Source organism: Choloepus didactylus, chromosome 4 (genome assembly GCF_015220235.1).
Source record: "Choloepus didactylus isolate mChoDid1 chromosome 4, mChoDid1.pri, whole genome shotgun sequence".
Taxonomy (NCBI): Eukaryota; Metazoa; Chordata; class Mammalia; order Pilosa; family Megalonychidae; genus Choloepus; species Choloepus didactylus.
The window spans coordinates 101525340-101550003 of record NC_051310.1 but is presented as its reverse complement, the minus strand read 5'-3'; the positions used below and the strand labels follow the sequence as shown (position 1 = coordinate 101550003).

Here is a 24664-nt window from a genome sequence, read left to right as displayed (position 1 = left end):
AGAAAATAAGGATAAAAATAAAAATAAAACTACAAAAGAACACCCAAAACATCTCATACTCCTTTTCCCCTTCTATTATATTCATTACTTTTCATCCCCCTTTTTTTCTACTCATCTGTCCATATGTTGGATAAAGGGAGGCGTGTTTTTTTTTTGTTGTTGTTTTTTTAGTTCGTCCTCCAGAGCAGAGAGCAAATAGCTAGCAACTATAAGAAACATCTGTCCGGGGGACTTTGGAGAAGAGATGCACATTGTACACCAGCCAGCACCATTCTCCTTCCCTACCAACACTGAATAGGTACATATCTCTCTCCACATTTTCTCCAGCACTTGTATCCCTCTGTTTTACTTTTTAAACAGTTTTATTCATACACAATAGAATCCATTCCAAGTAAACAATCAGTGATATCTGGTATAGTACATAGTTATAGATTTACCACCATAATCTTTATGAAGACATTTCCATTTCTTCTGCAAAAAAAGAGGAAAAGGAGAAAAAAAAGGAAGAATAAAAATATGAAAGATAGAAGAAAAAAATAAAGTAAAATGCAATGAAAAGGTCAGACAACAGTACCACCACCAAGAATCCCATATCCATTATAACCCCCTCTTATGGACATTTAGTTTTGGTATTCTGCGTTTGTTACAATTAGTGGAAGCTTTTTTCAGTGTTGCCATTAACTATAGACTCTAGTTTGCATTGATTGTATTTTTTCCCCTGTACCATCCAATTTTCAACACCTTGCAATGTTGACATTCGTTTGTTCTCTTCTCTTTTAAAAACATTCTTACATTTGTACATTTAATCACCATCATTGACCACTCTAGGTTTCACTAAGTTATACAATCCCAGTCTTTATCTTCTGTCTTTCCTTCTGGTGTCATACATGCCCGTAGCCGCCTTCTTTCAACCATACTCACATTCATCTTTGTTCAGAGTACTTACAATATTGTGCTACCATCACACAGTATTATGCTCTCCATTTCTGGATCTATACAGTCAGTCTTGTTGACCCTTATGTACTCCTTCAGCATCAAAGGCCCAATTTCTAACCTCTTTCTATCCCCTGATAATGTGTGTTCTCAACTTTAACTCCCAAATTTTGCTCATCAATGGTAGTCCTTATTAGTGGGTCCATAGAGTATCCGTACATTTGTTTCTGGCTAATTTCACTCAACATAATGTCTACTGTCTAACATTTTGACTTTTGGAATTTATATGTTATATCTTATTTTTTGTTACTTTATTTTTAAGTTTTGTAATTATTTATATTTATTTTAGTTTTTAATTTAATTTAATTTTAATTAAATTTTAATTTTCCCTGTCTCTCTCTTTTACTCTGAGTGATAGTCTTCATTTCTACTCTCTTCTCTAAACCTCTCTCTCCGAGGTCTTTTCTTATCTGCCTGTAGTGTTACCTTTAGTATTTCTTGTAGAGCAGGTCTCTTGTTCACAAACTCTCTCAGTGTCTGTTTGCCTGAAAATATTTTAAACTCTCCCTCATTTTTGAAGGACAGTTTTGTTGGATATAGAATTCTTGGTTGGCAGTTTTTCTCTTTCAGTATCTTAAATATATCATGCCTTCTCGCCTCCATGGTTTCTACTTAGAAATCTGCACAGTCTTATCACACTTCCTTTGTATGTGATGAATCACTTTTCTCTTGCTGCTTTCAGAATTCTGTCTTTGTCTTTGACATTTGATAATCTGATTATTTAAGTGTCTTGGAGTAGCTCTATTCAGATCTACTCTGTTTGGGGTATGCTGTGCTTCTTGGATCTGCAATTTTTTGTCTTTTATAAGAGGTGACAAATTTTCATTTGATTATTTCCTCCAGTATTGTTTCTGCCCCTCTTCCCTTCTCCTTCTGTGACACCCATGGCATGTATATTCGTGAGCGTCATGTTGTCATTTAGTTTCCTGAGACCCTGCTCATATTTTTCCATTCTTTTCTCTATCCTTTTTTGTGTGGGATATCAGATGTCCTGTCTTCTAGTTCCTGAATCCTTTCTTCTGCCTCTTCAAATCTGCTGTTATATGTCTCCATTGTGTTTTTCATCTCTTCTTTTGTGCCTTTCATTCCCTTAAGTTCTGCCAATTGTTTTTTCAAACTTCCAAGTTCTTCCTTATGTTCACCCAATGTCTTCTTTATGTCCTTCATCTTTTTACCATAACTTCCCTCAACTCGTTGATTTGATTTAGCATATTTGTTTGAGGATCTTTCATTAGTTGTTTCAATTCCTGTATCTCACTTGAAATGTAAGTTTGTTCCTTTGACTGGGCCATATCTTTGGTTTTTCTAGCATGATTCATAATTTTTTGTTGTCCAGGCATGTGGTTTCCTTGATTACACCAGTCAGATTTTCCCAGACCACACGGGCCCAGGTCTCAGGAAGAGGGTGTCATCAGTATCAAATTTCCCTGAGGATGAGACCTAGCGAGTTGTCAGACTTTCCTGTGAGGCCTCTAGCTGCTATGCTTTTCCTATCCTGCCCAGCAGGTGGTGCCTGTCAGCCCACAGCTCCCCACCTGCATAAAGACGTGCGTTGCCTTTAATTCTCAGTAGACCTTGTCCATGCCAGGGACTGAGTGTGCCAGAAGCCAAGCTTAAGCTGTTTTCTCCCCCCACCGCCCAGGCCCTGGAGTCTGAGTTCTCTGAGGGAGGGCAGCCACTTGAGCTGGGTCCTGCCTCCTCCTTTTCTTAGGAAAGAAAAGCCCTTTAGGAATATATCTCCTACACTTGACTTCTTCCTTTGTCTCTCTAACTATTTTAATGCCACCTTTGCCTGGGTCAGTGCTGACAATTGAAAGTGCCTGAGAACTTCTCTAATGAGTTACTTAGAATGAGAGAAAAAAAAGGAAAAAAAGAAAGAAATCCCCCTTTCAGAGCCAGTCCCTAGCCTCCCAGTTACCAATCAAGAACCAGAGTTGTGGTGCCCAGTTCTTTGTGCCTGTTCTCTTGGGACACAGCTAAATGTTAAGCCTCTGTTTTTATTTATTTATATATATATTTTTTCTGTCAGCCCTGCCTCCTCTCTGCCGGGAGAAACCTCTGGTTTCCTTTCCTGCTTGCTCTAGGTTTATCTGTGCTTCTAACTTGTATTCAGTAGTTCAGATTCGTTAATTAAAACTGCAGTTGGAGCTTTGTTGAGCTGCCTTCCCTTCCTCCTAGTAGACTGCTAGGAGTATACTGCTTCTTTTTCCAACTCAGCCTGCCATGCCAGTCGGGGAGGGTCTCTAGCTCCGCAGTTGGGGAACTTTACTTACAGTTCTTATGCTGCGATCTCAGCTGTTCCGCCCAATCCAGACTGGTGTGTGATGTGTGTCTGGTCACTGATGTCCCCCAATAGTTATTCCAGACTATTTACTAGTTGTTTCTGGCTTCATGCTAGTTGTTCTGGAGGACTAATTAAATTCCACACCTCGCTATGCCACCATCTTGCCCCGCCTCAGGCGTAATTACTCTTCTTATTGGAATAGCCATACCATAGACTATTATATAACCATTAAAAGTGATCTTGTAAAATAATATTTACTTAGAAGGGAAATGTATTTATATTATTAAAAGGCAAAAAATACATTTAAAGTTACATTTATAATTTATATATTACTAAATACAAGTGTATTTAAAGTACGGGTATTTACACATAGAAAAGAGAATCTATACACAAGAACCAGAAGGTTAATAGCACTTTTGTTTTCCTAATAGTGTATTATGGATAACTTTTATCTTCTTTTTGTTATCTGAATTTTCTTGTTTTCTAACAGCAAATATTACTTTTTTATATAGAAAGAAAATCACAAAAAATGTGTAGACTAGATTGAATAGACAGTAGAGGCAGGGAGACCCAGGGGGGTGATGAGGATCTGACTGAGGGCACAGGAATAGAGAAATCATTGTTTGTGAAAGTAGAGATTTATGTCCTGTCACCTGATTGATTGTGGGTCCAGTGAAAAAGGGGGGATACAAGTAAAGTTACATTTCTTGGCTTTCCCAGCAAAGGGCCATGAAATTTTGATGATCCCACTCTCAGGGATGTTTAAGAGGGAGGAGACTTCATATTTTCCAGTGTATTCTTCATTTAACTTTCCCCGTCATCTTTTTTTTTGATGTCTGCTCAATAAACTTACTTTTGCAGAAGATAAGACACATGTAGCCTGAATTACTACCATTGTCTTTTTAAATTATTTTTTTTTAGCCAGGGTGCAGAGGCTTGTGAGTTTATCTTCATGTCTGTGTAACTCCATGACCATTTTCAAATAAGTAGAGTTATGCTTTTAAGCTTCAGTGGATGGAAAACCCTGGGCCATGCATCATTTGTGATTCCTGACTGGTGGTGTAACTTTCTGGTGAGCAGTGGTCTAGGGAAAATTGTTACCTGATAATGTTTTTACCCACAACCAACCAAAATAAAAGATTATTTTACTTTTCCCTTTTCTCTAATCTGTTGTATGTCTTGAATATGCAGACCAACTTCATTGGCATGGGAAGTAAAGAAGATGTCTCCAGGACGTCATGTGATTCCAAGTCCGTCTACAGATAGAATAAGTGTCACATCAAATGCTAGAAGAAGCTTAAATTTTGGGTAAGGTGAACTCAGTAAAAGCCTACTAAGGCTTGTATTACAGTAAATTATTCTTTATGGATAATATAGTATTATAAAACTGATATGCCATTATAAAAATATTCATGTATATGTTTGAAATTCTCTGAATAAAAAGTTAAATAGTTCTGGAAGAATAAAGTTTAACTTTCAGAAAATTTATTATGAAACATAATGTGATATGAAACATAATTAGTGATCCATATTAAAACCAATCAATATTTTGCATGCTAAATGATTCATGTCATGAACTGGCAATTTCCTTCAGAACAAAAGATTTGAATATATATCATAAATTGTGTTATTTAGAATTGCTAATAATTGCATCACATCATATGGGAGTGTAGGCTGCTCTCTTATTGAAGACTTTTGCTAAGCCAAGTAGGGCATGGGGAAAGGGCAGGTGAAACACGAAAAAAATTTTCCTACTGTCTTTTCTTTTTTTCCCCTCTACAGTGCTGTGAGATGGACCAGGCCAATACTGTTTGTTTTTTTTTAAAATTAATTAATTAATTTTATTTTATTAATGCAATTGTAGATTTATAGAAAAATTGTGCAGAAGTTAGAGTTCTTATATACACAGTATTCCCTATTATTAACTTTTTGCATTAGTGTGGTACCTTTGTAACAACTGATAAACATTATTATTACAATTAAACTATTAACTGTAGCCCATAGTTTACATTAGGGGTCACTCTTTGAGTGGTACAACTCCATGTTATTTTTTCCTGGTAACTCATATACAACCTAACTTTTCCCATTCTATCAACTTTCAGATATACAATTCATAGTTGTTGATTACATTCATAAAGTTTGCCTCCATTACCATCATACATTGCCAAAAGTTTTCCATCACCCCAAACAGAAACTCCATACCAATTAAACATTAACTCCCCACTCCCCACCTGGCCACTATTCTTGTGTCTGACTTTATGATTTTGCATATTGAGCTTGTTTCATGTGAGAGAATAAAATATTTGTCCTTTTGTATATGACTTCACTCAGCATAATGCCTTCAAGGTTGATCCAAGTTGGAGCATGCATCAGAACTTTATTCCTTTTTATGGCCAAATAATATTCCATTGTATGTGTATACTATATTTTGTTTATCCGTTCATCTGTTGATGGACTCTTGGGTTGCTTCCACCTTTTGGGTGTTGTAAATAATGCCACTTTGGACATCAATGTGGAAATATCTGTTTGAGTCCTTGCTTTCAATTCTTTTTTGTATTTACATAGAAGTACAATTGCCAGGTCATATGGTAATTTTATATTTCCTAAGAAATTGGCAAACTGTTTTCCACGGTGGCTACAACATTTTTCATGCCTGTCAACAATGTATGAAGGTTATTATTTCTCCATATGCTCTCCGGCTTATTTTTCTGTAGTACCCATTCTAGTGGGTGTGAAATGGTATGTCTTTGTGTTTTGGGTTTGCATTTTCCTGATGGCTAATGACACTGAGCATTTTATCATGTGTTTATTGGACATTTATATGTCTTCTTTGGAGAAATGTTTGTTCATGCTTTTTTCTCTAATGAGGGCTTCTTGTATATTAGTCTTACTCCCTTCTCTTTATTTCCAGACATTATAATATGTTATATAAAATTAATGAAGTATTAGACCAATTCAAATTTATTAATATATTTGCCTAAGTTAGCATGATTGTATGTTACTCTGTAAAATTTGATGCATACCATTTTACATATACAATTTGCTTTGTATCCAAATATGTATTAAGAATATATTTAAAATTGTAGCTTTTGTACTTAATTTATTAATGCAGTTATTTTCTCCATAGGGGTTCACCTGGTACTGTGGCTGCCCCTCGTCTGGCTCCCACTGGTGTCAGTTGGGCTGACAAAGTAAAGGCTCATCATACAAGCTCTTCTGCTTCTTCTGACATTGCAGCTGCCCAGTCTTGCCCACCGATGACAATGCAGAAAACCTCTCGCAAAAATGGCAAGTGACTTAGAATTAACATTTTTATTTGGTAGCCAGGTGGATATTCATTTATTTATTTTGAAATTGTTCCTAATAGAATTATATATTTTATTTTTTAGAATGATCCATATGCTATTAATTTACCTTAACTAAACTAATAAAAAGTTTTAAAAGATATTTTTCAGCTCTGTATGGAACCTGTTGACATCATGCTAGTCTTAGGTTTGCCGTGTAAAAGTGAAGAAGAGTGACTTCTTTTGTCAATTCATTTATAAGATCGTTTAAAATTCTTTTGATTTCAAGAATTAAAAAATAGGCTAGTCTGATCAATAGGCAATATACACTTTTAAGAAGCCTATTACTACTTCAGTTGGTTAGTTTTTGATTATTATTTTGGTACAGCAAAATAGTATTTGGTGTTTATCTTTGCTCACACATCTCCTTTCTATACCATCACAATAACTAGGAGCTATTATTCTGAGGATCCACCACTAGGAAAAATTGACCTTATAAGAATATCCTTCCAAAAATGTTTTTATTTAGCAATCCCAAGTAGAGTTTTATATGTTTATAGAGGCTTGCATTTTAGAGTAATAGTAAGTAATATCGAGTTTATGGGTACTTAAGAGTTAAGGAAGAACTTCAGAAATATCCTACTTCAACTTTTTGGTTCAGAAGAAGTATTTAATTGGAAATAAGAAAGGCATTTTATCTGTGCATTATGGAAGTGTTTTTTGTTTATTTGAATTTTCTGCTTTTTGTTTGTTTATATTTTGGTCTCAGTGAGTTATATTGGTTTATTTCAAATGATATTCCTTAATTTTACTCAATGTATTTCCCTTTTTTTCTCTATTAGACTGAGTAATAGAGAATGGAGAGTGACAAGTACTAATTGATATTAGGCTACCATAAGTTATAATGTATGTTATAAACTCTAGAAGACCATGAAGGGTAAGAGAATTTATAAATAATAACATAATAAAGGGATAAATAGAATAATAATAAATTTAACTATTCCAAAACAACTCAAGAAAGAAGAAAAAAGAAACACAAAGCAGAAAAACAAATAAAAAACAAATTATAAGATGGTAGATATAAATAGAAATATGTCAATTCTTACATTGCATATAAATGGTTCAAATAGTCAATTAAAAAACAAAGATTGTAAGATGGCATAAAAAACTATATGCTTCTTACAAGAAATACACCTTAAATATGAGGAGCTAGAAAGATTGAAAGAAAAGAATGAGAAAAGATATTTCATGCATATCCTATGAAAATCAAAGCGGGTGTCGCTCTTGTATCAGACAAAATAGACAAAGTAGGCAAGGAACATTTTAAAGAGGGATGTTTCTTAATGATTTAAGGGTCAGTTCAACAGAAAGATATGATAATTTTAGATTTATATGTATCTAATACATGACTTCAGCATATCCAAGGCAAAAATTGACAGAACTGAAAGGCAAAATTGACAAATCTACACTCATGCTTGGAAACTTGAACATATCTTTCTTAAAAACTGATAGAACAAGTGAGTAAAAATATCTATGAACAACCTTATTAATGAACTTGACATAATTGATATTTAATGATGATAATGTATATTTTTTCCATATGTTTTTCTTTTGGTGCTTCGTTCTAGACATGTTTTACTGGTATGTCTTGTAGTCCATTAATCTTCTATTCTGCTGTGTCTAATCTGATATTAAACTCATATATTAAATTCTTAATTTCAGTTATGTATTTGTTCTACCATTTCCTTTTAATCATTAAAATAAATTCCTGATATCTTCTGGAATTCCCCATCTCTTCCATGTTTTCTTGAACATCGCAGTCATAGTTTTAAAAATCTCTATATAAAAAATAACAAATCTAAATAAATTACCTGTGGTTTTGTTACTTAAAAAATAATTTGTTTTGATTTTCATTTATTTAACCCTGGTTTGTTTTTTTTTTTTAGCATGCCTATAATTTTTGATTGGATGTTTAACACTGTGTATTAAAAATTACAGAGGTTCCCCCTGACAGGATTATTTTTTTTTCTGTCAAGCAGATAGAGTATAAGTAGATCACCTTAATCCTGTCAAGGATTGGTTTAGGGTTTTATTAAGGCTGATGTGTTTAATTTTCTGGTCTCAACTGAAAGTCCAGGGTATTTGCCAAGGCCACTACATTCCCCAACTTTTGCTTCCTCAGCACTGCCCTGATAACTGTAATGTCTGCTTTTTGCTCATTAGCCTCTTAGCTAATTGCTGGATTTCTTGGAGTCATGCCTTGTGTATGCAAGCTTAGCAGTTGTCAATTTTCTTAAGGGGAGATTGAAGGCATATTTTTTGACTCACTTTGCTGCAGTTTCCTGTCTCTTCTTTGTGTTAGAGTCCCTGCACTTCAATATCTGTCTTTTCAGCCATTTGAGACTGCTTGTTTCTTCTAGAACTCACCAGCCTTGTACTGTGGATTTGCAAATGTTCTCAGGGAAAAACATAGTGTATATGTAGATCTCGCCTTGTTTTACTTCCTTTTTCTCAGGTATTATATGTAGTTCCTCAAACACTGCTGCATTGGTTGCTTTCTAGTGCCTTTAAACAAATGATTTATATATTTTGTCTAGCTTTTGTAGTTGTTTTTGGTGGGAGGAGGGTTAATTCTGATACACGCTACTTTGTCATGGGCCGGATTTATAAATCCAAGTACATATTCAAGCTTACATGGTACATTTACCAAAATTGAGATATACCTCTTCATTAAACAAATATCAACAAGTTGTTGAGAGGATTGAAGTCATTCTATCTGTTTCAGGTCACATTTGAACTAAGTTAGAAGTCAATTACAAAGAAAAAAGAAAATCCCCATATATTTGGAATTTTGGAATACACTTATAAATAATCCATTTTTCAAAAGAAATCACAATGAAAATAAGAAAATGTGAATTGGATGAAAATAAACATTTAAGAACTGGTGGGATTAAGCCAAAGCTATGTTTTGAGGAAAATTTCTAACCTCAAGTGTAAATACTATAAAAGTAGAAAAGCTAAAATCTCTCCATCTCAAGAAGTTAGAAAAGAACAGCAAGTTAAACCCAAGGAACATAGAAGGAAAATATATAAGTGAGAATAGAGAAAATCAATGAAGCCAAAAGGTAGTTCTTCAAATAGACTAATAAAATTAATAAATCTACAGTAATAACGATCAAGAAAAAGGAGAGAGAAGTCATAATACCAGAAATGAATCAGGGAACGTTGCTAGGGATCCCACAGATACTAAAAACATAATAAAAGGATATTGTGAGCCACTGTACACTAAATTTGGAAATAGAGAAGAAATTGGCAAATTTTTAGAAAAATGCAACTTATCAAAATTTTCATAGCAAGAAGAATTCTTGATAGCAAGAATTAGAAAATTTGAAAGGACCTATAGCTGTTAAAAAACATGTCACTATATAATTTAACTTATATGGTCAGTTTATTCAAACACCATAATTACATTGAACTTTGAAAAGGGAGTGAAATATTTTTGTTTTGTACAGGTTAGTGTGAAGCCCCAGTACATCCCAAAATAATTTGGGCAGAGAATAAAAATGTACTTGCAAAGCCCACCTGAGGGACTGGGGGAAAATGTGGAAATATTAAATTTCCCCAGCTGGGGAATTAATGATATAGTCATAAGCATTGGGGGCTACTAATTTAGAAGGCCGAGCCCTCGATCTTAGGGCTTGCTGTTATGAAGTTTGTCACTGCAAAGGCTAAGCCTATTTGAAATTGTGCCTAAGAGTCACCCCAGAGAACCTCTTTTGTTGCTCAGATGTGGCCTCTCTCTCTAAGCCAATTCTGCAAGTAAACTCACTGCCCTACCCACTACGTGGGACATGACTCCCAGGGCTGTAAATATCCCTGGCAATGTGGAATATCACTTGTGGGGATGAGCTTTGCTCTGGCATCATGGGATTGAGAAAGCCTTCTTGGACCAAAAGGGGGAAGAGAAATGAAACAAAGTTTCAGTGGCTGAGATATCTCAAATAGAGTCGAGAGGTCATTCTGGAGGTTATTGTTATGCATTATATAGATATCCCTTTTTAGTTTTTAGTGTATTGAAATAGTTAGAGGGACATACCTGAAACTGTTGAACTGCAACCCAGTAGCCTTTATTCTTGAAGATGATTGTATAACTATACAACTTACACCATGTGACCATGTGATTGTGAAAACTTTGTGGCTGCCACTCCTTGTATACAGTATATGGACAGATGAATAGAAAAATGAGGACAGAAAGTAAATGAATAGTAGGGAGGGATGGGGGTATGGGATGTTTCGGGTGTTCTTTTTTACTTCAACTTTTATTTTCATTCATTTTTGTGTGTGGTAATGAAAATGTTCAACAATTGGTTGTGGTGATGAATGCACAACTCTATAATGGTACTGTGAACAACTGATTATACACTGTGGATGATTGTATGGTAAGTGAATATATCTCAATTAAATTGAATTAAAAACAAAAACAAAAACGTGTCTCTAAATAAAAATCTTTTCAAAAAGAAAATTCCAGGACAAGATGGCTTCATTGAAGAATTTTTCCAACCATTTAAGGTAAAAGTAATGTCAGTTTTATATAAACTGCCTAAAAATGGGGAAAGAGGCAACCCTTCTCAGTTTTTTTTATGATGCTTGTTAACCTAAGCATCAAAACGTAACAAGGGAATTTCAGTAAAGCAGAATGTTATCTCTTGAACATTGATGTAAAATCCTAAACAAAGTATTAGTTAATACGGTGATAAATAAAAATGATAATACAGCAGAATCAGGTTGGGTTTATTCCAGGTGCTCTACTACTGTTGGTTCAATTGATTTGAGTTTAGCTCTACTTAGTAATGACATTCATAAAATTTTAAAAATTGGGCAAATATTAGAATGTAAAAACCGTGATGTGAAAATAAGTGCTATATTCCTGTGTTCTAAGACAGTCAGAGCATTTACAAGCTTTCTGGCTGTTTAAGTGCATTATTTTCTGTCCTTAACAAACATTATTATGGGATTAAGTTTTCAAAATAGTTTTCCTTAAAGGTGCATTAGAAATGTTATTTGTCCATAACTAATTTCTTAGTTTTTAAGAGCTTTAAGTTATAGTTTCTATTTTGATATACTTCTCTTTGATACGCTTCAATTGTTATTTCAATTTTTTAAAAAATTACATGATAGTGTTCGTGTTGGCCATCTCATTGGTTAATGGATTAGGCCCAAGCTTTAAGCAGTATTTCTTTATATAAGGAAGCTTTTAAAGAGGGATGTTTTTCTTTTCTTTTAAAAAGTAAAGTGATTAATCGTAGTGCTTCTAGAAGTGAGTCAGCTTAAACCTGCTTATACTTGTGCCTAAAAGTCTCTCCCTGAGTACCTCTTTGTTGCTCAGATGTGGCCCTCTGTCTCTAGTTAAGCCAACTCCGTGGGTGAACTCACTGCCCTCCCTACTATGTGGAACCTGACTCCCAGGGGTGTAAATCTCCCTGGCAACGCGGGATATGACTCCCAGGGATGAATCTGGACCCGACATCGTGGAAATGAGAACATCTTCTTGACCAAAAGGGGGATGCAAAATTAAACAAAATAGTTTCAGTGGCTAAGAGATTCCAAATGGAGTCGAGGTCACTCTGGTGGACATTCTTATGTACTATATAGACAACCCTTTTTAGGTTTTAATACATTGGAATAGTTAGAAGTAAATACCTGAAACTATCAAAATGCAACCTAGTAGCCTTGACTCCTGAAGACGATTGTATAGCAATGTAGCTTCAAAGGTCGTGATACTGTGATTGTGAAAACCTTGTGGATCATACTCCCTTTATCCAGTGTATGGATGGATGAGTAGAAAAATGGGGACAAAAAACTAAATGAAAAATCGGGTGGGGAGGTGTGATTTGGGTGTTCTTTTTTACTTTTTTTTATTCTTATTTTCACTTTTTCTGGTACAAGGAAAATGTTCAAAAAATAGATTGGGATGATGAATGCACAACTATATGATGGTTCTGTGAACAATTGATTGTACACTTTGGATGATACTTTATATCTCAATAAAAATATATCTGAATAAAATTGAATTAAAAAAAAAAGTGAGCCGGCTAAATCAACTGGAAACTGAAATCCTTTATTAAACTTTCTCAATTTTATAGTTATATATATATATATATTTAAAAGATAAAAGAGAAATGTATACTATTACTGTGTACTGTTTTCAAAAAGTTAAACATGGAGGAAAATTGAACACAGATTGAAGGCATTGAAGTCATTTTTAATTTTGATGGGAATTAGTTTAATTATTTTATTAACTTTCTATGTACTAAAAGACACTTACTGATGTATTATCAGGTGAAATGATATGTTTAAAGTTTGCTTTAAAATATTTCAAAAAAACAGTGGGAAAGGATAAATACATGAAATAAGAGTGTCAGAATGTTAGTAATTGTTGAAGCTGGGTGAGTAACATGGATTTCTTTATACTGTTGTTTCTATTTTGTGTACTTGAAAGTTTTTATTATAAAAAGTTTTAAAAAAATTAAGAGTAACTTCCCTTTAGAGATTTTAACTCAAGACCTTTGAAATAAAAGATTACAGGTTCTTTGTAATAATTTTTATTCAAAATAAATATAAATACATGAACACAGCTGTTATATTGAAAGATAGTATAATAAGTTAATGTATCAGATATTGCATGAGAATTTCCTAAGTATTTTTTTCCTTGAAATAAAATTCCTTACCTTTTGTGAATCATATGATATTATAACATACTAGTTCATGATAAGTAGAAAAATTAAATTTTCGTGGTAATGTAGACTTTCAGTTCTTCAGAAATAACTTGATATCTTCCTATCAATTTTTATAACCAGCTTTAAGATGTTATTCACATACCGTATAATTCACCTTTTTAAGTGTACAGCTTAATGGTTTTTATTATATTCACAGAATTGTGTAACTATTACCACAGTCATTTTTAGAACATTTTCACCACCTCAGAAACAATACTCTGTAGCTATTACCCCTAACCTTGCAACCTCCTCCCCTCCCCTAGCCCTTAGAAATGGCTATTCTACTTCCTGTCTCTGTAGCTTTGTCTATTCTGGATATTTAATAAAAATGAAATCATATAATATGTGGTCTTTTGTGACTGGCTTCTTTTACTTAACATAATGTTTCCAAGGTTCATCTATGTTTTTGCGTGTATCAGAACTTCATTCCTTTATATGGCTTGAATATTATTCTGTTGTATGGATATTCCTCGTTTTGTTTATTCATCAGTTGAGAGACATGTGAGTGGTATCCTGGAATCTTACTGAGCTCTTTTATGAATTCTAATTGATTTTTTAGTGGATTCCTTAGATTTTCTATATTTAAGATCATGTCACCTGTCTATAGAGATCGTTTTCTCTCTTTCCAATCTGCATGTCTTTTCTTCCTTCTCCCCTCCCCTCCTCTCCCCTTTCCTGCCTTCCTTCATTAGACCCTCTAGTACAATGTGGAATAGAAGTGGTGAGGCAGAAATCTTTGACTTCTTTCAGATCTTAGGAAGAAAGCCTGCAAGCTTTCACTATGTAATATATGATGCTAGCTGTGGAGATTACTTTGTAGGTATTCTTTATCAGCTCAAGGAGATTCCTTTATACTCCTAGTATGTTGAGTGTTTTTATCATGAAGGAGTACTGTTGGTTTTTGCCAAATGCTTTTTTGTGTTTCCTGAGGTGATCATGTGGTGTTTTTATTCCATTTATGTGTATTAATTAAATGATAGATCGATTTTTAGCTATTAAACCAACAACTTTGCATTCCTGGGATAAATGGCACCTCATCATGGTGTTTGATTCTTTTTATATCTTGATGTATTAGGTTTTTTGGTGTTTTGCTGAGGAATTTTGCATCCATATTCGCAAGACTTACTGGTTTTTAGTTTTCTTTCTTTATGATGTCATTGTCTGGTGTTCATATCAGGGGTGATACTGGCCTCATAGAATCAGTTGGAAAGTGTTCCCTACTCTTCTGTTGTTTTCTTAGAAGAGTTCGTGAAAGATTGGTATTAATTCTTCTTTAAATATTTGGTAGAATTTACCAGTGAAGCCATCTTGGCTGGGCTTTTCTTTGTGAATAGTTTTTTTTTTTTTTTTTTTTAATTCAGTTTTATTGAAATATATTCACATACCATACAGTTATCCATGGTATACAATCAACTGTTCACAGTACGATCATATAGTTATGCATTCATCACCACGGTCTATTTCTGAACATTTTCCTTACATCAGAAAGAATCAGAATAAGAATAAAAAATAAAAGTAAAAAAAGAACACCCAAACCATCCCCCCCCATCCCACCCTATTTGTCATTTAGTTTATATCCCCATTTTTCTACTCATCCATCCATACACTAGATAAAGGGAGTGTGATCCACAAGGTTTTCACAATCACACTATCACCCCTTGTAATCTACACTATACGTAATCGTCTTCAGGAGTCCAGACTACTGGGTTGGAGTTTGGTATTTCAGGTATTTACTTCTAGCTATTCCAATACATTAAAACCTAAGAGGTATTATCTATATAGTGCCTAAGAATGTCCACCAGAGTGACCTCTCGGCTCCATTTGAAATCTCTCAGCCACTGGAACTATTTCATCTCATTTTGCATCCCCCTTTTGGTCAAGAAGATATTCTCAATACCACGATGCGGGGTCCAGATTCATCCCCGGGAGTCATATCCTGCGTTGCCAGGAAGATTTACACCCCTGGGAGTTGGGTCCAACGTAGGGGGGAGGGCAGTGAGTTCACCTGCCGAGGTGGCTCATTTAGAGAGAGAGAGGGTCACATCTGAGTAACAAAGAAGTACTCAGGGAGAGACTCTTAGGCAGAATTATATGCAAGTTTATCCTCTCCTTTGCAGTAACGAGGTTTGTAAGGGCAAGTTCCATGATCGAGGGCTTGGTACATCAAACCGCCATTCCAGTGTTTGTGACAACATCAACACCAGTCCAGGTGAGGAAGTGCAACACTTCTGCACCTTCCCCCAGCGCTTCGGGGTGGGGGGAAGGGGGAGGCTATAAATACGTTTTTTATTCTCTGCCCGAATTACTTTGGGATGTGTCCCTATTTCACTCTAACCTATACTAACCTACTGTATCTCACTTCCTATTCAAAGTTCCATGTAATTGTGGTGTTTGAACAAACTGACTGTAGAGTTGTACTGTTTAGAAAATATAGATCCTGCACCAAATAGACATCTTTTCCCTTGGTCTCACATGGAAGTTGAAGTTTTAAAACACAGTCAGTTTCGACCTTTACCCTTTGGCCTGGTTTGCCCTAGTCTTAACCAGATCTGCTTCATTCATATTTGTGAATAGTTTTTAATCACTAATTCATTTTCTTATTATAGGTCTATTCAGATTGTCTATTTCTTCTTGTATCACTTTCAGTAGTTTACATTTTTCTAGGAATTTTTCTATTTCATCTAAGTTGTCTAATTTATTGGTATTCAGTTGTTTCTAGTATTCCTTTATAATACTTTTTATTTCTGTTGGATCAGTGTCAATGTCCCCACTTTCATTTCTTTTTGTGGTAATTTGTGTCTTTTCCCATTTTTTTTCCTTGGTCCATGCTGACTTAGGTTTGTTAATTTTTTTGAAGAACTAACTTTTGGTTTCATTTGCTTTTATCTATTTTTCTACTGTTTCATTAATTTTTACTCTAATTTATTATTTCTTTCCTTTTGTCTGCTTAGATTTAGATTGCACTTCTCTATCCGTTGTATTAATGTGGAGGGTTAGTTTATTGATTTCAGATCTTTCTTCCTTTTTAATGTAGATATTTCATTGATTTATGTACCTGTCTCTTCTCCAATATTATATTTTCTTTATTGCTCTAGCTATGTGATAAGCCTTAATATCAGATAGAGTGATTGCTCTAACTTTATTCTTCTTTCCTTAAACAGTTTTGGCTCTTTTAGGTCTTATGCCTTTCTGTATACATTTTAGAATAAGCTTATTTATGTCTTAAAAATATGTTGTTGGGATTTTGGTAGGAATTACATTATAACTGTTAAACACTTTTGAGAGTATTGACTTCTTCACTATGTTGAGTCTTCCAGTTCGTGAACATGGTTATGTCTCTTCATTTATTTAGGTCTTCTATTTCTTTCATCAGCATTTTGTGTACAGATGCAGATTCTGTACATTTCTTGTTAGATTTATAATTATTTCATTTTCTTCAGAGCTATTAAAATGGTGTGTTTGAAATTTCATTTTCAGTACATTCATTTTTTGTATACAGAAATGTGATGGATTTTCATATGTTGTTCATGTATCCTGCAACCTTGCTGAACTCACTCATTAGTTATTGGATTTCTTAATTTTGTGGGGTATATTCCTTTGTATCTTCTATATAGATAATCATGTTGTCTTGCAAATGGGGACATTTTATTTCTTATTTTCCTATATATGTGTCTTTTTTTCCCCTTTCCTTTCTGTATTGTCTTGAACTTCTAGTACTATGTTGAATATGTCGAATATGTTCTTATATTGAATGTGAGTGATGAGCAGACATTCTTGCCTTGTTCTAGATCCTAGAGGAAAAGCTTTCAGTCCTGCACCATTAAGTGTCATGTTAGCTGTAGGTTTTTTGTAGATGCTCTTTATCAAGTTGAGTGAGTTCTCCTCTATTCATAGATGGCTGAGATATTTTTCTTTAAACTTTTAATTTTGAAATAATTTCAAACTTATGGGACATTTGCAAAAGTTATATAAAAACTCATACAGAGAACTCCCACGTACCGCCTCATTCCCCAAGGTACACAGATCCACCAATTTTAACAGTTTGCCATATGTGCCATAACATTCTATCTATCCATCTATCTATACATCATGCTCCTTGAACACATACTTCTGTACATTTCTTAAGAACAAGGATATTCACTTATATAACTACCTTAAGTATAGTTACCAAGTTCAAGAAATTTAACATTGCTCTAAAGCTTACAGTTTATATTCCAGTTTTTTCATATGTCCTGATAATGTCCTTTTTTTAATGCAATTTTTTTTGATATACTCACACATCATATAATCCATCCGAAGTATACAGTCAGTGGCTCACAGTATCATCATATAGTTGTGCATTCATCTCCACAATTTTCAAACATTTTCATTACTCCAAAATAAATCAAAATAAAAAAGAACACCAAAACCATCCCATATCCCTTGCCCCCCACCAATTGTTTGTATATTTTTGTCATTATTTTCTTACTCTTCTGCCAATACACTGGTTAAAGTGAGTGTCAGTCACTAGGTTTTCACTATCACATAGTCCCACAATAAAAGCTATATAGTTACACAATTATCATTAAGAATCAAGTCTTTGGGATTACTGTTCAACAGATTCAGGTATTTCCTTCTAGCTATTTTAATGTACTAGAAACTAAAAAAGGAATGTCTATATAATGTATAAGAATAACCTCCAGATTGACCTCAACTCTATTTGAGATCTCTCAGCCACTGAAATTTTACTTTGTTTCATTTCTTTTCCCCTAAGTTGTCTAGTTTGTTAGCATGTAATTGTTCATAGTATCTTCTCTTTATCTCCTTTATTTCTGCAGGGTCAGTAGTTATGTCTCCCCTCCCATTTCTGATTTTATTTTTTCACATCCTCTCTCTCTTTTTTTCTTTGTCAGCCTGGCTAAGTGTCCATGCATTTGATTGATTTTCTCAAAGAACCAATTTCTGGTTTTGTTGTTTCTCTCTGTTGTTTTTATATTCTCAATTTCATTTATTTTTGTTCTAATTTTTGTGATTTCTTTCCTTCTGTTTGCTTTGGGGTTAGTTTGCTGTTCTTTCTCAGGTTCTTCCAGGTGTGATTAAGTCCTCAATTTTTGCTCTTTCTTTTTTAATTTAGGCATTTAGGGCAATAAATTTCCCTGTCAGCACTGCCTTTGCTTCATCTCATAAGTTTTGATGTTGTGTTCTTGTTTTTGTTTGCCTGGAGATGTTTACTGATTTATAATTTCTTCCTTGACCCATGTTGTTTAGAAGCACATTGTTTAAAAGTGTGTTATTTAGCCTCCATATATTTGTTAATTTTCCTGCCTTCCGCCTTTACTGACTTCTAACTTCATTCCATTATGATCTGAGAAAGTGTTCTGTATAATTTTGATCTTTTAAAATGTATTGTGACTTGCTTTTTGATCCAACATGTGGTCTATCCTGGAGAACAGTCAGTGAGCACTGGAGAAAAATGTATATCCTGCTGTTGCTGGGTGCAGTGTTCTGTAAATGTTTGTTAAGTCTAGTTTATTTATCATTTTATTCAGTATCCTTATTGATCTTCTGTCTAGATGTTCTATCCATTGATGAGAGTTTGTATTGAAGTCTCTAACTTTTATAGAAGTGTCTACGTCTCTCTTAAGTTTTGACAGTGTTTACCTCATGCATTTTGGGGTGCTCTGGCTTGGTGCATAGATGTTTATGATTGTTGTGTCTTCTTGGTGGATTCTCCCTTTTATTAATACATAGTGTCCTTCCTTGTCTCAAAATTTTAATTGTTTAACATTTGAAGTCTTCTTTGTCTCTATTGGTATACATACCCCCACTCTTTTCTGGTTGTTGTGTGCCTGAAATATCTTTTGGCAACCTTTCACTTTCACCTGTTTTTGTCCTTCAGTCTTAAATGAGTCACTTGTAGATAGCATATAGTTGGATCCTGTTTTTATTTTATTCAGTCTACCAATCTATGTCTTTTGATTGGGCTGTTTAATCCATTAGCATTTAATGTGATTACTGTAAAGGCATTACTTTCTTCAACTATTTTTTCCTTTTGGATTTTATATATCATGTCTGTTTTTTTTTTACCCTTTTATTTACCCTTACTGCTAATCTTCATTTCTATACTCTTCTCCAGTTCTCTCTATTGTATTTTCCTATGTGTCTGTAGTGCTCCCTTTAGTATTTCTTATAGAGTCGGTCTCCTATTCACACTCTCTCAGTGTCTATTTATCTGTAAATATTTTAAAGTCTCCCTCCATTTTTGAAGGACAGGTTTTCTGCATGTAGGATTCTCGGTTGGCAGTTTTTCTCTTTCAGTATCTTGAATGTATCATACCACTGCCTTTTCCCCTCCCTTGTTTCTGCTGAGAGATCCACACTTAATCTTATTGAGCTTCCCTTGTATGTAACAGATTGCTTTTCTCCTTTTGCTTTCAGAATTCTTTCTTTGCATTTGACATTTGACAATCTGAATAATAAGTGTCTTGGAGCAGGTCTATTTGGATTAGTTCTGTTTGGGGTACTCTGTGCTTCTTGGATCTGTAATTTTAAGTTTTTCATAAGAGTTGGGAAATTTTCATTTATTATTTCCTCTGTTATCCTTTCTGTCCCTTTTCCCTTCTCTTTTCCTTCAGAGACACCCATGCCATGTATATTTGTGTGCTTCATGTTTTCATTCAGTTCCCTCAGTCCCTGCTTGTATTTTTCCATTCTTTTCCCTAACTGTTCTTTTATGTGTAGGATTTCAGATATCTTGTCCTCTAGTTCACTAATCCTTTCTTCTCCCTCTTCAAGTCTGCTGTTGTATGTCTCCATTGTGTTTTTCATCTCTTCTGTTGTTGCCTTTCATTTCCATAAGTTCGTCCATTTGTTTTTTCAAGCTTTTGAATTCTTCTGTATGGTCACCCAGTGTCTTCTTTATATCCTTCATCTCTTTTGCCACATTTTCTTTCAACTTGTTGATTTGATTTAGAATATTTGTTTGAACATCTTTTGTTAGTTGTTTCAACTCCTGAATCTCTGTTGAGGTGTTAGTTTTTTCCTTTGACTGGGTCATATCTTTGTGTTTCCTGGTGTGACCTGTAATATTTTGCTGTCTAGGTTTCTGATTTTATTGATTAAGTTTATTCTGGAGGTCATTTTCTCTTTTGCCTGGGGTTCTCTTGTTGGTTGTCTTTGATATCGATCTATTCTTTGTTTCTTTTGCTGGCCAGTTGTCAGATTGGCTCTTTCCCCAGTCTTCCCCCAAAAACCTGATGCCCACAGTGTCCTGCCACAGGTATGGGAATGTAGGCACTGGGCACCCCAGCAAGTTCATTGTGTGTGGTAAAACAAATCTGCTGGCTTCTAGTGGTGCTCTGTTTTTCACCATCCAGCAATACCTGGTTTTTGTTTTAGAGTCCTGCTTTAACAGTTGGGCCTTCCATGTTTCTCAGCCAAAACAGGTTGGGTTTCTGTGCAGGGCATGTATACCAGCTCCTGTGGTCCTAAGAAACAGTCTGGGGCATCTTTTTAAGTGTTTCAATTCCCTTGAATCCTCCATACTGTCCAGTAGATGGTGCTCTTTGGTAACTTAATGGTCCTCAGAAGCTGCTTTGCCTCTGAGCACAGGCTGCGGTTGCACAGGTGAGCTGAAACTGCGGGATTCCTATGCCCTCACTTTGCTGGCCATAATCTGGCTTAGTGTGGGGCTCCACATGTGGCAGAAGATTCTCCCAGGAGACTCAGTCTTCCAGCTGTCCCCCAGGCAAGGAAATGGCCTCCTGCTGCTGTTTTCCCCAAGAGTTGCAGAAAGGCTTTTGGGCCCAGGGCTGGAAACACAGTCTCTGACGACGTTTTCTCAGAGTCTTTGTCCCTCGCTGACCTGGGCCTTGAATTGTCCTTCCCTGTCCCCTAGGTCTTCAAATGGTGGGGGTATGTCTCAGTGCTGTGAGAAATTTTATAGTCTGTGTCCCTGATGGGAGGGTTCCCGACTGCTGTTTCTGTGCCTTTCCTGCACTGAAGCCAAGTAAAGGGGAGGGGAGAGGACTGGCTGGTCGAGGACAGGAGATTCCTACCTGATACTTCTTTTCTTTCTTTAATTCAACATTTACAGGGTCCTTCTCCAGCCTATATCCTCCTCCAGAATTTCAAACAATTCAGAATTGTCCTTTATTTTCATTCAGTCTCTGGAGAGAAGTTTTCGGTAGCTGTTTACATTGCCATGTTGATGGCGTCGTCCCCTCTTATAATGTCCTTTTGAGTCTTTTTCTCCTCCATTATTATACCCCATCCACAATCCTGTATTTCGCTTAATTGTCATTGTATCTTCAGGTGGTGTTCCTGTTTGCTAATGCTGCTGTTATGCAAAACACCAGAAATGGATTGGCTTTTATAAGGAGGGTTTATTTGGTTACAAAGTTACAGTCCTAAGGCCATAAAAGCATCCAAACAAAGGCATCAAGAATAGGGTACCTTCACTGAAGAACACCAGTGGTGTCTGGAAAACCTCTGTTAGCTGGGAAGGCATGTAGCAGGCATCTGTTTCAGGGTTCTGGTTTCAAAATGGCTTTCTCCCAGGACATTTCTCTCTAAGCATCTGGGGGTGTTCTCTTAGCTTCTTCCAGGCAAACTCAGGGCTAGCAAAAGTCTGCTTTCAACAGCTGTCTCCAAAATGTCTCTCTCAGTGGCAGCATGCTCTTGGTTCTTTCTTCCAGGATGTTTCTCTCTAAGCATTTGGGGGTCCTGTGTTAGCATATCGTGGGGCAAACTCTGGGCTTCATATCTTAGCTAAACTTTCTTTTGTTTGCATTCCCAAGGACTTATAAGCGTCAGCGTCAGCAAGTGTCTGGGCCTGGAGCTCTTTTTAAAGGATTCCAGTAAACTAATCAAGACCACTGCTGAATGGGCAGAGCCATATCTCCATGAAAATAATCTAATCAAAATTATCACTTACAGTTGGGTGAGTTACCTCTCCATTGTAACAACCTAATCCAGATATCCCACAAGATTGGATTAAAAGATCGTGGCTTTTTCCTGGAGGATGTAAATATCCAAATTGGCACAGGTGCTCTTTATTTTTTTAAATTGTGGAAACATATATGCAGTATAAACTTTCCCATGTCAGCCATTTCCCAAGCCTACCATTCAGTGGGATTAATCACATTCAGAATTTTGTGTTACCCTCACCACTATCCACTACCAGAACTTTCCTGTCATCCTAAACAGAATCCATACACTCATTATGCCTTAATTCTTTGTCATCTGCCCCTGGTAACCTGTACTCTACTTTCTGTCTCTGTGAGTTTGCATGCTCTATTTCATATAAGTGGTATCATACACTATCTATACATTTGTGTCTCACTTATTACACACACCATTATATCTTCAGTATTCATCCATGTAGTGGCATGTAACAGAACTTCACTTGTTTTTAAGGTTGAGCAATATTCCATTTTGTGTGTGTGTGTGTGTGTGTGTGTGTGTGTGTGTATACCACATATATATGTGTATATATGTATATATATACCACATTTTGTTTATCTAGTTATTTGCTAATGGGCATTTGTGTTGCTTTCACCTTTCTGCTTTTGTGAATAATGCTGCTATGAAAATGGGTATGCCAATATCTGAGTACCTGCTTTCAGTTTTTTGGGGACTATACTTAGAAGTGGGATAGTTGGGTTATATGCTAGTTCTATGTTTAAAATTCTGAGGAGCCACCATACTGTTTTCAAGAGCATTTGTACCACTTTATATTCCCAGCAGCAATCCTCTCCAGCACTTGTAACTTTCCATTGTAAAAATGGTAGCCATTCTGGTGTATGTAAAGTTTTGATATGCAGTTCTCTAATGGCTAATAATGTTGAGCTTCTTTTTTTTTTTTAATTCAGTTTTATTGAAATATATTCATAAACCATACAGTCATCCATGGTATACAATCAACTGTTCACAGTATGATCATATAGTTATGCGTTCATCACCACTATCTATTTCTGAACATTTTCCTTACATCAGAAAGAATCAGAATAAGAATAAAAAATAAAAGTGAAAAGAGAATACCCAAACCATCCCCCCATCCCACCCTATTTGTCATTTAGTTTTTACTCCCATTTTTCTACTGATTTTTTTTCAATTTTTTAACTTTGTTTATCAAAAAATTAAAAACAAACAAGCAAACAACAACCAAAAAAACCCCACAACATTTCAAACAAAGCAATGGATTAAGGAAAACAAATAACCTAAAATAACTACTTTGCTTCCAGTATGTTCCTACCATACCCCAAGAAAATTAATAAACCATGTCCAAACAGAGGAGTAAGAAAAACAAATAATCTAAAATAACTACATTGCTTCCAACATGTTCCTACCGTACCCCAAGAAAATTAACAACCCCTAAGAAAACAAAGGAATAAGAGAAAAAAAAAACATAAAATAACTCTATTGCTTCCAACATGATCTTACTATATCCAAGAAAGTTTACAAACCATAATCATTCCTGAGCATTCCCATAACATTGAGATTACCCTCCATAGTTTATCTGTTCTTATTAGATTATCATTCCCCCTCCACTAATTGGTATCTCTAGGTCCCCTACATTCTACAGTATAAAACATTGTACATTTTTCACAGAACTCACATTAGTGGTAACATACAATATCTCTCTTTTTGTGCCTGGCTTATTTTGCTCAGCATTATGTCTTTTTTTTTTTTTAATCTTCATTTTATTGAGATATATTTGTATACCACGCAGTCATACAAAACAAATCGTACTTTCGATTCTTCACACTACCATTACATAGTTGTACATTCATCACCCAAATCAATCCCTGACACCTTCATTAGCACACACACAAGAATAACAAGAATAATAATTAGAGTGAAAAAGAGCAATTGAACTAAAAAAGAACACTAGGTACCTTTGTCTGTTTGTTTCCTTCCCCTATTTTTCTACTCATCCATCCATAAACTAGACGAACTGGAGTGTGGTCCTTATGGCTTTCCCAATCCCCTTGTCACCCCTCATAAGCTACATTTTTATACAACTGTCTTCGAGATTCATGGGTTCTGGGTTGTAGTTTGATAGTTTCAGGTATCCACCACCAGCTACCCCAATTCTTTAGAACCTAAAAAGGGTTGTCTAAAGTGTGCGTAAGAGTGCCCACCAGAGTGACCTCTCGGCTCGTTTTGGATTCTCTCTGCCACTGAAGCTTATTTCATTTCTTTTCACATCCCCCTTTTGGTCAAGAAGATGTTCTCCGTCCCACGATGCCAGGTCTACATTCCTCCCCGGGAGTCATATTCCACGTTGCCAGGGAGATTCACTCCCCTGGGTGTCTGATCCCACGTAGGGGGGAGGGCAGTGATTT

At 35.3% G+C, this 24664-nt stretch overlaps 1 protein-coding gene across 4 annotated transcripts in view; it reads left to right on the top strand.

The window, feature by feature from the left end:
• The window catches only part of SCAPER (S-phase cyclin A associated protein in the ER), a 600702-nt gene that overhangs the window by 154560 nt on the left and 421478 nt on the right, over nt 1–24664 (top strand). For all 4 annotated transcript variants that reach the window (XM_037833320.1, XM_037833321.1, XM_037833318.1 and 1 more), the window contains exons 7-8: nt 4469–4585; nt 6405–6565. In XM_037833320.1, the coding sequence (XP_037689248.1) occupies nt 4469–4585; nt 6405–6565 (278 nt within the window). The remainder of the gene's footprint in view (nt 1–4468; nt 4586–6404; nt 6566–24664) is intronic.